Below are 12,627 nucleotides of genomic sequence, written 5' to 3' on the forward strand. Positions count from 1 at the left end.
CTTAAAATAACACGAAATTGTAAAAAATGCTGACGTTCGAAAATTGCAATTTGAGGTGACTATATTGGAGAGTATGCTTTGGAAAAATTTTATATTATGGCAAAATACCATTCCTTATTGTTAAAAGCTTAATATATTAAATTACAAACATTTTTAAAACGGGAAACTTAATTTTCTTGGCATTGTTATTTTTGTGAAGTGAATCTGCCTTATGGAAGTTTGGAGCAAGTTTCTGTGAAGACACCTACACAAACTTAGTATCATTCTTTTCTGCAACACTTGAACTACTGGCTAAAGCTTTTCTTTTTCCCTCAAACTTGATAGAATTGTAATTACATGATAAATACCAGCTAATTACTGGAAGCTCATCATAAAAATAGCCATTTTGACATCTAATCTGCTTTAGCTTGTGGGATGAACATTTTAGAGGAAACACGTAGTTTTGAAAACTTTTTTTATTGTAAGTTACTATAATGACCCATAAGGAATTACTTAATTATAATCTGAAAATTTGTCATCACTTTTTCTAATGAGATATTTCAAATCTGTTTGCAGATTTGAAATCTCCATTCAGTGGTATGCATGCATGATAATTTTCGTGACAGTAGGATAATACATGAAAACCGTTTTTTCAAGACCCTTGTCCCTCCTTAATGAGAACATACAATAATGCCAGGTAATGTATAGTGGATATTAGAAGTACAATCGCCGACTGTTGACTTGGACGCTGAAAATTCAGACATGCTCGTTTATTCAAACACTATCACAGCCCCGCCATTCGCCCCATTGAACCTAATGTAAACTCACGACCGAAAATTCGGACGACCCACAGCGTAGCATTCAATTTTTCAGACTCGGACTAGCTGATCGGTGGCAGCGCGTAGGCCGTGACATGCTCTCAGTGATGTTTACAATACATTGTTTACAATACATTTGCTAGGTTGCCAGCCTCAAAATGTTGAACAAGCTATGAATGAACATAAAGCCAGTGGCAAAATACATGCAGAATTGCCAATCTCGAAGGCAATTGTTTGGTGACACGTTCTTTTAGCATCAGCCAGTAACGCGATCATTGAATGCCTACTGCAGCCAAGCCAAGCCAAGTGGGGAATGGACTTGTGACTCAATGTGGCTTTTTTGCTAGCATGTTGGCACAGGCATTGTCAGTTGCTTCTGCGGTTACGCCCGATAAGCCTCGCGCGCTAAGTGTCTCGCTCTCTTGCAAGCCGCTGCAATAGCTTTGACACCACTCGTTTCTGTGCCATCGGGACTACAAAAATAAACACAGTCAACGCGTCAGCTAGAAGACTGTCACGATGGTGAAGAAAGCAGAGATTATTCGCAAGGTCGAAGGTGGTCGACTTCAGTCTGAAGTTGCTTGGGAATTTCGCATTCACAAGCAAATCATATCAGACTACCTCAAGCACAAGGACAAGATTTTGGAGGCAGCTGAACAAGCGTCTGCAGGAACGCAGATAAACTTCTGGGACGGCAGCCACCCAAAGCTTGAAGCGTTGAGCATGTGGTTAAGTGCTACAGTGGCTAAAAAAATACCAGCGTCTGGCGATCTGCTGAGACAGAAAGCAGGGATGCTCGTCCTGCGCCTGGGTATTCCTAGTGACAAGTTCGACGATGGCTGGTTTCACCACTTCTAGAAGAGGTACGACCTGGCCTTCAAGCAAATGTGCGGCTAGAGTGGTTCGGCTGACCAAAAGCTCATGACCAACTATCGCGCCGACAAGCTTTATACTCTGCTGCACCAGTAACCGCCAGAAATTATCTTCAATTGTGACGAGACTGGCCTTTTCTACAAGATGCTGCCTGACAAGATGCTAGCCTTGTCCGGCGAACCACGTCATGGGGGAAAGCAAAGCAAGGAATGGCCGACTGTAGTTGTGGTAGGCAACATGACGGGTATGGACAAACTTCTGCTTCTCGTCATAGGGAAATCGAAGCACCCCAGGTGTTGCAAGGGCGTCTTCACTTCCTGTATGGTAGGAAGTGAACTCCGAGGCATGGATTACTCAAAATCTCTTTGAACAGAACATGCGCAAGCTCAACCGGTGATACAAGCAGCAAAATAGCAAGGTGGGGATGTTTGTTAACAACTGCTGTGCCCAAGAACATATAAACAATCAAAGCAATCACAATAGAGTTCTTGCCGCCAAACATGACAAGCGTGTTGCACACCATGGACGAGGGCGTGATCGTGAACTTAAAAGTGCATTATCGATGGCGCCTCCTAAATCGTGTGCTCTTATGCATCGATAGTGACGAGAACTACGTGATCGATGTGCTCTCGGACATGAGCATCTTGGCCTATGTCTGGAAGGCAACTACTAAGAAAACTATACGCAACTGCTTCCACCACGCAGGTTTTAACACTGAGATTGAGGAGGACAATGCCACAGGCTAGGACCCCGTGATTGAGAGTCTGCCTCTTGAAGCGGTTGACATTTTTGATGACCTCTGTACTAGTGGGCTCGATGTGGGGGCGGGAACGTTTGAAGAGTTCACCAACTACGACAGTGCCATCTTACCTAGCGCACAGTTCCTGCCATGCGGCAAGAACTCTATTGTGATTGCTTTAAGACTGTTTATATGTCCGTGGGCAAAGCAGTTGTCAACAAACAATAGCACCTTGCTATTTGGTTGCTCGTATCGACGATGACGAGATCGTTCCTCAGATCTGCGATCCACCCCAGGCGGACAGCAACTCCGACGATGATGCACCGCCTGCACCACAGCTATCAAATGTGGACTTCGCGCAGGCCGTATCTTTGCTGTTGTTTGGCTTCAGCGACAGCCAGACACTCGCCGAGATACAGGTTGACTAGGTCGCGCATAAGTGTGAGTGTGTGCATGCACACATAGCAATTTTTCCGGCCAATGAGCCAATAAAGATGGTTTTTCTCGGGTCAATACATTTTTTTCAGATTCCCAATTATTCAGACTTTTCGGTAATGCCCATTCAATCCGAATAAATGGCTGCCGACTATATTTATAATGTAAATGTGAAGAAAGAAAAGCAGAGGACAAGACAACTAGCCACCAGCAGGATCCAAACCTGCGACTTTCGAATAGCACGTCCGATGCTCTACCAGTTAGCTACGGTGACGATCATCTCTCAGCCCACTTTATAGGGTATGTGTGCGCAATTAAAATATGGGGCTTCAGTCAGCGCCAGGTGTTGCCTTCACAGCAAGTGTGAAACACTCTTTCTTGCATGTTTGGCGCCACAAAGTACCTGATCTTATTAAGAGATGGCAGCTTCATAGTGCCCTCACCCCTTCCTAGTCAGAGTACTGTGGCTGTGATGGCCACAAATTGAACCCGTGAACTTGCAGTTCCGCATTTGCCGAGTTGCCACAGAAGGTGTACAACACATTAAAACACACTTTGAAACACAAAACATTAATTCTCTGGAGCTTATCAGTTGAAAATGTTCACTACAGTAGACTCCTTTTAAATGAAACCTGAAGGGATCACGAAAATGCGTTTCCTTTAAGAGAAGTTTTGTTTAGTGATAGATAAACAGGGGAACAATATTCAAGTAAGAAACCAAGCTTAGTGGCAGTTGTTTCATTTAAAGAGCAATTTCATTTAAGAGAGTTTCGTTTAATGTGAGACTACTGTACTTGAATTGCATACTGTACTCTCTGCTGGTTGGTCCATTCGTAATGAATACACAACAGGCTGATATAGCTTCACAGCACACCATGTTGGAATGTTAATATAGGATTTTTTTTTAGCTACGTACATTCTATTATGTGGGCTTTTTCTCTAATGTCTGTGTGAAGTGGGGCAGCTAGAAAAGTTGATCTACCCCCACCGCCTTAGAACCAGCACCAACAGACACTCCCATGCCACATTTGCTAGCCAACCAACTTACTTGTCCGTTCGCCGTGCGTTGCCCGCACCTCTGTGCCCCACATCCAGACTCCTATTCGTCTTTTTCCAAAACTTGGAGTAGGTCTCTCGGCAGTTACACGAATAATCGGCCAGAGGCTTGATGATCAGGTACGAAACTGCATCAAAACAACCCCCCGCCCCCACTTTTAGCCTCCACAAGCTATCAATCAAGATCGGGTAAATGCAGTAATACCTCGTTAACTCGAAGTCATAAAAACAAACCAGGAAAAATTTCAATATAAACGGATTTTCAACATAGGAAAAGTTGCGCTAGCACCTAGAAAAAATAAGCGCTTTTTAGAAAAATTGCTTCTACTTACCAGCTCTTTAGTAGTAGTTTCTCATCTTTCTTCTCGTGCAGGTTTAAAAGAGAAAAAATAACATACAAGAGACTTAAACCGGCTGGGTTTTGCCGCAGTGCCATTTTATTTAGCAGAAAAAAAAAAACTGCCAAATGCTCGTCTGCTTTGAGGTTGTAGACGAGCCTATGAAGGCATCTTCGAGCTGCTTAACGCATCGCATCAGTCGATCTTCCACACCGCTGCACTCGACCTTATTTAAAAGCAAGTGCAGCAAATTTCTCATCTCAGATGTCACCGCCTTTTAAGATGGTTCGTCATCGCCGTCGTCTCCGCCGTCCCTTAGGTTAGCGGCCGTTTGAACGATTTTAGTGTCCGTCATTTCTCCTGTCACCGCCACATCCTGCTCCCACAGCGCGTACTCCAGAAAAGTCACGCATCGTTATTTGTAAGATTGATGCCATCTTGACAAAGTTGTCCACAGTCTCTGCTGAAATCCATCGAGCAACTTCTGTTTGTTTTTCAGCACCGTCGAAAGTGTAAAGAAAGAGATGCCAAAATCTTGCGCGATGCTAGATTTCGCTCGGCTTCTTTTCTCCACTTATTTAATTAGGGCAAACTCTTTTTCTAGCATTAGCGACTTGCACTGATTTGTTGCTATGCTTGCTATACTCATGCAATGTTGCGGCTCCTCGAAGTCAGCAAAAAATCCATACCGTTCAGTTTGCGCAAATGAACGAAAATCACAGCTCAGGGAAAATCATTAGCCCTGCTCAAAGCGAACAAGACAAACTACGCCAAGCGTGGGCAGAGGGCCTTCTTGCTCAGCGCATGTGTCAATGATGCGCCACAGGGTTGCTGGAGAAACTTCATATGTCTCTGGGCGGAGACTTCGTGCACTTCGTATTTGCGGAAAGCATCAACGCAGTGACAGGCGTGGTTAAATAAGAAAAAAAAAACAGACAAACTTCAGGTGTGGCAGCATTGCACAAACCTTGCGAAATGGTCCGGCAGTGAAATTTTCATTACACTTCTAGTCAAGATTTCGAGTTATCCGCAATCCGACCCAAAAATACTTAGAGATAAAGGAAAAAATATACATGGAACATATTAGGAAAATGTTTGGTGCAGCGAAAAATTTTGACCTCGCCAGTTTTTTAAATATGCGAGTTTGAGTAAACGAGGTATTACTGTATACATATGCGGGACATAATTTTTGTCAGCAATGCTATTCAAGAGTGCATACAGCTAGTCAAATCTCAATATGATGCACTTTCACATAACAAAATTCTCAGTGTAACGATGTATTTAGCTGTTCACATGTACACTTATATAGAACACCATGTATATTAAACCACAACATAAAGCCTGTTTCATGCTATATCGATAAAATGAAGTTTCAGTGAGGCTGTAAGGAAAGACCAAGGTGCAGCATTGTTACTTCATCTGGTCGATCGCGTCGCGCGAGCGTAGGAGCGGGTGCCTACAATATTTTAAGTATATTCTAGGCACTATTTCAGGTCTGCACGCTTTGACAAATGGCACAAGATGCAGGTGGCCAAAGTGGCCTGCATTTCTTGCCGAAATTAGCGCACCTGAAAAAAAATTTTGAGGCTGGGTGGGCATTTTGGCACAGCGTTTCACAATTTAAACAAATTTCACGGTTTTGGCGCAGCTCAGTGCAACAATCGGGAATTGTATCAAATTGGCGCAATTGGCGCAGCTGTAGCACCCCTGCTTAATGCACACCACAAAGAATTAACTTTTAATGGCAAGGTGCATTCTCGAGTAGTGCACACATTGCAGCTGCAAGACTTTAGCCTGAATGCAGCCATCTTGGCAGCCTCCGAACACTTTGTTACTTGTGAGCCAAGGAGTTCACTGCCTTACTGAAGGCCTTCGCTATGCAATGAAGAAGAAGAATAACGTGATCCGAAAAACTTTCACAAGCACAGAATCAGGTTGAGAAAAATAAAAGTTGGCAAAAAGATAGGTAGCCATAGGCGAGAGCTGAACTCGCATCTTCCATGTCATACATGGAATGCTTCAACAGATGTACGCTACTGCAGCAGCCATTTGCCCATCCAGTTCTCTGGCTATTTGAGTATGCACATCAATCAGAGGGTTAGTTAGCGCTGCTTCCATTAACAAAATTGATGTCTATGTTACTGAGCCTAAAAGCAGGCAGCTGGTCCATGTAGGTATCCTACAGAGTTTCCTACGAGGCTGTCATTATTGGTGCCTTCACAATGCGTCTGTGAACACATGCAAGCACTAGGAACGAGCCTCACCATTTAGTTGGCCAACAGGCTGGTGCCGGGTGCCAGTAATGGGTACAGTGCATGTCCCGAAGGTCCCCTGCATGTTCCCTGGCAAGATGTAGCTGATACCGATGTTCTCGGGAATGCTCGCCTCATCGGTACTCCGATGCATGTAGAAGTCTACCTTGTATGCCTGCCAATGAAAAAAAAAAGATGATCATGTTTTAACTGCGTTTTTTCTTTCTGTCCCAATAAATACATGCATCATCCCCTCACTATTAACAGGCAAGGTTCGGCAAGCCTGTCGTTTTAGCAACCAAGGCTTATACATGCCAGCCAAAGACATCTAGCACGCCACAGTAACAGAAAATAAAATGATGTATACCTCTAAGTACATGTGCTACGAATTCATAAACACCAATACATACTAAAAGCCAATAACTCAGTGTCTCTAGGTCGTCTCTTCTTCAATGTAACTAACATTCTATAATACTCTGTGCACAAAAGCATTTTTGCGGCATTGCGACGACTTGGCCTCGCACGTAATAGGAGCAGAGAATTTACAGCAATTCAAGATTATGCTATCACTGCTTAATATGTACAAATAATTTGTAAAATAAGGCGGGCAAGCCAGTCATGTGGAAGAGCTAAGCAAAGCTAAAATGATGAATTAAGCAGGTTACTTTCAAGTGCAACAAGAAGAGACTGATTTCTTGATATCGTAGATGAAAATTGAGACCTTCAATATTATTTGGCAGTGTTTTAATGGCTCAATTACACCACAGACGTCGGCCTGGACAGCTTAGACAGCCACCAGCCCTCAACTACAATAATGAAAAGTTCCAGTCTGTTTCTAGGTCATTTTAGGTATATGGCATCATTTGTGGAGAGAAGAGTGAGCAAGCTGATGTTGAGAATCAATTGTAAATTCCTGGCTGCGTGCTGCACTATAATGTTTGACTCTCATGCTCTCAGGAGCTTTGACTACTGATCGGCAAAATTTCGCGAAAGTGTTGCAGGGCTCCTTTAATTAGCAGCAGTTATCTTACCTTTGCGCTACTTGCCCTGCCAATGCCCATTTCTTCTCCATTTCGACTCTCGTATCCTTAACTCATTCATTTCTAGCCCACTCTTCTCTATTCTTGTCCCTTTAGGTCACACCACTCATTTTCCTTTCCATGGCTGGCTACGTCATCCTGAATTAAGTCGAACGGCAATTTTACTGCAAGTTTTACTGTAATTACGTCGAATGCTCTTTCCAAGCCCCCAAGCTTTTGCTGCATAAGTGTGTACCATAACATGCAGCTGTTATATACCTTCTTTAGAGAAATTATAGTAAACTACCACCCAAAACTTGAGAATGCCTGTCAAAAGTGTTGCACCCCGTTTTTATTCTTCTGTTTTTCAAATCTCGGAACCACGACAGGGTGCTTGGGGGCAACGCAAAGACATGTTCTTGTTTAATTAATTGGCTGGAACCCTCCTCGCTATGTGCAACAAACTTTTGCAAGCACGATATTAGAAGAGAAACAAGCCCATGAGAAAGTCGTAACTTTCTGTTCTACTTGTGAATACTTTGCTATGCATGACTGCAAGATTTGGCTGAGCTATTCACAGCAGCATCTGCTTTCTTCTGTGTATGTTTCCTCACCAAATGCCATGGAAGGTTCAGGACCCCTTCAGATGGAGTCTATGATTACCGGCCCAGTTGCTTTATGGTCAGCTGCATTATCTGGCTAGTTAGTACTTATTCAACGGCCAACTTACTTTTTAGTCACTCTAGTTAAGAATGCACACAACAGCTGCCACTAGGAACTTCGTGCTATATGGGAAAAAAAGAACTGAAGTTTCAGAGGGCAGCCACAAAGGCCATGGTCACAATACCCTGCACAAAAAAGGGGCTTGAAAGGTTCATAAACACTCAGAAATGTGGCACGGTAACAGGATAGCCCTAATGCAATTTTCCAGACATTTGAGACTGAAAGCGAAATTTCTTTGCCCTATGTGCATTTTCATCAAAAAGAGCAAAAAAAAAGTGGCTATTTGCTTATCCAAAGTGTCCCTGTACAAAGGTTTTAAAGCACCAATGATAAGGCATTGGAGATGAACGTTTCACACTCAACAAAAGTAATTTTTTGAGACGGCATTAAAAAAAAGCCACCAACAGAATGCTGAGCCAGTATGTTTTTACCAGCAATGTTTTCAGCACACAGCACAACCGCAGCAACGTCTGTGTAGAGCACGCGAAATGCCGGTTTTTGCTCTGCGGGACAAAACCTTGGTGCAGTATCAGGCTCTGACGTGGTCAGCCTGACAACTAGGCCGTGCATGCTCCTGATACACCACTTGAGAGCCCGAAACTGCCTCAAGGTTTCGGGCAACAGAGCGAAAACTGGCTGCTCGAGAGCTCTACACAGACGTGGCCATGGCTGTACATTACATGCAGACCAAATAAAGGTCACCTTTCAAGGCTGTGCAGGATTTTCTTTTTTTTTTTACATAGATTGATAAGCGACAGCTGTTTGAGAGTCTCACAGAACTGAGCAGCTAAACTTGCATAACAAGAACTTCAATGGTCAAGCCCCTCTCAACCTCTATTTTTTAACTACTTGGAGACATCTCCACAATCTTGTCTAGCCCTATCCAGGTCATTAAGGGCAGCTCAATCACTTATTTTAATTCAATGACACTCATACAACCATGCACACACAGGGGAGCGAAACCCTTGCAGTGTGGATGCTTGGTTCGCCGACATAAACCAGCCAGGTAGTCGTTGATAGAGCAGCGAACTCGGGACGAAGCCAACAAGATGTGTCGACAGGCGAGGGAAGACAATGGGGAAAAAAAAAGAGAATACAAAGTAGATAGCAAAGGAAGGCAAAATAAACCGTGAAGTCCACTTGACTGCACGGAACAACGTACAGCCGCCGGGTGTTGTTGACCGCTGCCATTTTCGCTGTCCCTGGAACTGGTTCTTGAGTTAAAGTCGTTGAAAATTCACCACCGCCAAGCTGTCGATCGTGACTATGGGCACCGGTGGCAAAATGACCCAGAAAAAAAATGAGGGAGGGGACAAGGGCAAAAACGGGGAAAGGAAAGAGTGATGGTGAGGCTGGCAGGGTTGGTGGGGTAAGCAGGCAATGACGGACCGGGGCAGTCAACGATGCAACCTGCAGTGCTGCCCAGCCAGGCAACCGCCAACACTGTTGCCATTGGTCGTCGCCAAAGACTCTCCTTCGACAACTTGACGACAGCAACAGAGGCAGCAGAGGAACTTCATCGGGGGAGGGACATGTTGGTAGGGGCGAAGCCGGCAACGACGACTGAGCGACTTGTTCGATGCAGCAGAGTGAGGGCGGGCCGACTTACCTCTCAGCCCGTACCTCGTCTAATACAGCCTGAAACAACAGACCGGAAAGCCCAGTGTCAAAATCAACCGTGTGTGCTTGCTGGAATGTCACTGGAGAAGAGCCCCCACGCACCAAATGAAAGGAGACAAAGAACGAGGAGCAAGAGACAGAAAGCTGGGTTCAGGGCGGGGAGACAAGAGCGCAATCAGCAGTCAAGCATTCTCTCTCTCTAGCCATTCTTCCACTTGCATGCAACCAAGGTGAGTGCATCAAAATGTGCTGTGTTCAACTGTCCTTACTGTCTTTGCAGCTCTATCTAAAGGCACAACATATACCTATTAATAGGGCGTGCCTATGACTAAGCTGCTACTCCAGCCCAGTGATAAGTAGTCAGGTCTGTCAAGCTCCAAGAGGTGGCAGCCCATCATATTCACAGCAAACAAACCAGTGGGCAAGTGCTTTCAAATCTCCGAGGGCCACATCTCATTCCACTTGCCTTTTGAAGAGAGTGCCAGACAACCCACAATCAAGCTGTCTAGCCTCCTGGACATTTCACAACATAGCGATTGCTGCCTCTAATTGCAAATTTAGACGACGCCTTCTACTTAAAACAGTTTTATGTAGTGCTGCGTAGGTTTCTTACTGTTTTGAAGCATTGACGAACCCTCGGAAACAATACTGATGAAGCCACAAAATGTGAACTGCCTTGCAATTTTTTGTTGATTGCAAAAAAAAAAGAGAGAAATAAAAAAGATTAAATGGTGCAAAAACGAGGTGCTCTAATACTTGGGACACTTGCGCACATGCACTCATTGCGACAGGATGACAGAACAAGGTGGAACTCACGATGCTAGAAGAGTCCATAACCTGTGCCTGGAAGATGACAAAGTCCTCCGGTGCATACACATTTCCAAACTGATTTTGTTTTTTGAATTCGTATTCTTGTTCTTTCATAACCTGCAAACAAAAGTGCACAGTGAGAAGACTAGCTGCCCGCAAAAAGACAAATTTTAATGTTGCACTGAAACACACAGTCAAGTAATAAGGAATAGCTGACGGAAGAAGTCGTCGGAAGGCCTTCCCCAGCAGTAAAACAGGAGCAAGCAAAGCTTTTTGCATCTGCGTGCTTGACGATGATATAAGAGGTTTAAGGTCCCGAAACCACCATATGATTATGATAGACGCCGTAGTGGAGCGTTTTGGAAATTCTGACCACCTGGGGTTCTTTACGTGCACCCAAATCTGAGCACACAGGCCTACAGCATTTTCACCTCTTTCAAAAATGCAGCTGCCACAGCCGGAATTCGATCCCACGACCTGTGGGTCAGCAGACGAGTACCTTAGCCACTAGACCACTGCAGCGGCGCACATCTGCGTGCTTGACAAACTACTTTTATTGTACAGCAAATGGCTCCCTCCAGTTTTCGTCCTCTATGCCAAGAATCTAACCTTCATCCAATGTGCTTAGCAGCACAACAATTGACTAGCTACAGGCAGCAATGACAGCCAGCGTTACTATCCAGACAATGAAATGTGACAACCTGAGATCACAAGTCACCTCGATAAAAGGTCAGACTGCCATAAGAGAACTGGCTGATCTCTGATGAGCCCTCAATTGAGACAGCATCGATTATGTATTAAGAAATGGCACACACAAATAAACATGTGACCAGTGCACTCTTGAGGACCATACTTCTGTGTGCTCGCTGGTGCTGGGTTTATTGCATACGCCACTGTCACTAAAATTTTAGTTATAAAAGCTTCACCTTAAGAAGTACCGACACAAGATTTCTCACTCATCGATAGGTCAAGTCCCCGAGAGCATAGGAAATGTACCAGTAAGCATGAGTGTGCCCTGAAAAATTAATTACAGCATGCTTTTAAAAGCTAGTTTTGGTTCCTACTGTACCCCAACGTCACAAAATGGTGTGAGCAAAGCTACAAGGCGGTAGGTAGTATGTGCCCGCACAAGTTTTCGTGGCGCATTCAGGTCGCATCTTCGAAAAAATTTTTTTGCCCTCCGATAAGCGTATATCTTGTATTAGACTGCACGTACACTAGTCCAGACTCTGCTTACTCACTTCACAGGTACACTGGACGGCAGTGACCGCATGGCGCGAGAAGACAATAGAGAAGGCGACACACAGGCTGCCTTTTTTTTTTTAATTTTGATTCTTGGCGTCATCACAGCTAGCCAGACTGTTGGGTGAAGTCACCGAAATTAGTGCTGTAGCCTGAGGTCAAGTTAGTGTCGATGTTGGTAGGTGCGCCGCAAGAAAATTGACCTTAATATCGAAACACAGTCGAACACGAATATATCGAACACGAGGGAGATTGCGAATTAGTTGGATATATGAAAAATTCTATATAAAAAAATGAAGGCCCCAATAGCTTACCTGTAGCGGATTATCACCTACAATAGGCGCATTAAAGAATGACAACCGATTTCGTACACACGCCGCAACAGAATGATTTATTTGCGAGAAAAAAAATAACTAATCTTGGCTTTTTTTTTTTTTCATTTTCGAGATGCTAGTCTCGATCTTAACAAGGCTGTCCAGGTGTGAAAGCCAGGTTACCTCCATGTGGCCGATACGTCAGCGAATGATGCCGAACGCTGCCGCCACATCAGCAGCGGAGTACACGCGTGTAGCCAGCGCCCCGTCCAGACGATCTTCTCCGTCACATGAGCTGGCGGCCTGGGCATCCTGGGTCCCTGCGACCGCAGCTACTATGTCTTCGAGTCTCGCAACAGCCTGGACATTGCAGTCTGCTTCCACGAAATCGCCCGCAGACACTTCGTCT

General features: G+C 44.5%; 1 protein-coding gene across 7 annotated transcripts in view; it reads right to left on the bottom strand.

Annotated features, from left to right (window-relative positions):
* LOC119160977 (glycerophosphocholine phosphodiesterase GPCPD1) overlaps window positions 1-12,627 on the bottom strand; it is a 159,156-nt gene that overhangs the window by 69,379 nt on the left and 77,150 nt on the right. For all 7 annotated transcript variants that reach the window (XM_075880260.1, XM_037413272.2, XM_037413271.2 and 4 more), the window contains 3 exons: window positions 10,669-10,779; window positions 6,503-6,665; window positions 3,893-4,028 (listed from right to left, as the gene is read on the bottom strand). In XM_075880260.1, coding sequence (XP_075736375.1) covers window positions 3,893-4,028; window positions 6,503-6,665; window positions 10,669-10,779 — 410 coding nt within the window. The remainder of the gene's footprint in view (window positions 1-3,892; window positions 4,029-6,502; window positions 6,666-10,668; window positions 10,780-12,627) is intronic.

Source organism: Rhipicephalus microplus, chromosome X, assembly GCF_043290135.1.
Source record: "Rhipicephalus microplus isolate Deutch F79 chromosome X, USDA_Rmic, whole genome shotgun sequence".
NCBI lineage: Eukaryota > Metazoa > Arthropoda > Arachnida > Ixodida > Ixodidae > Rhipicephalus > Rhipicephalus microplus.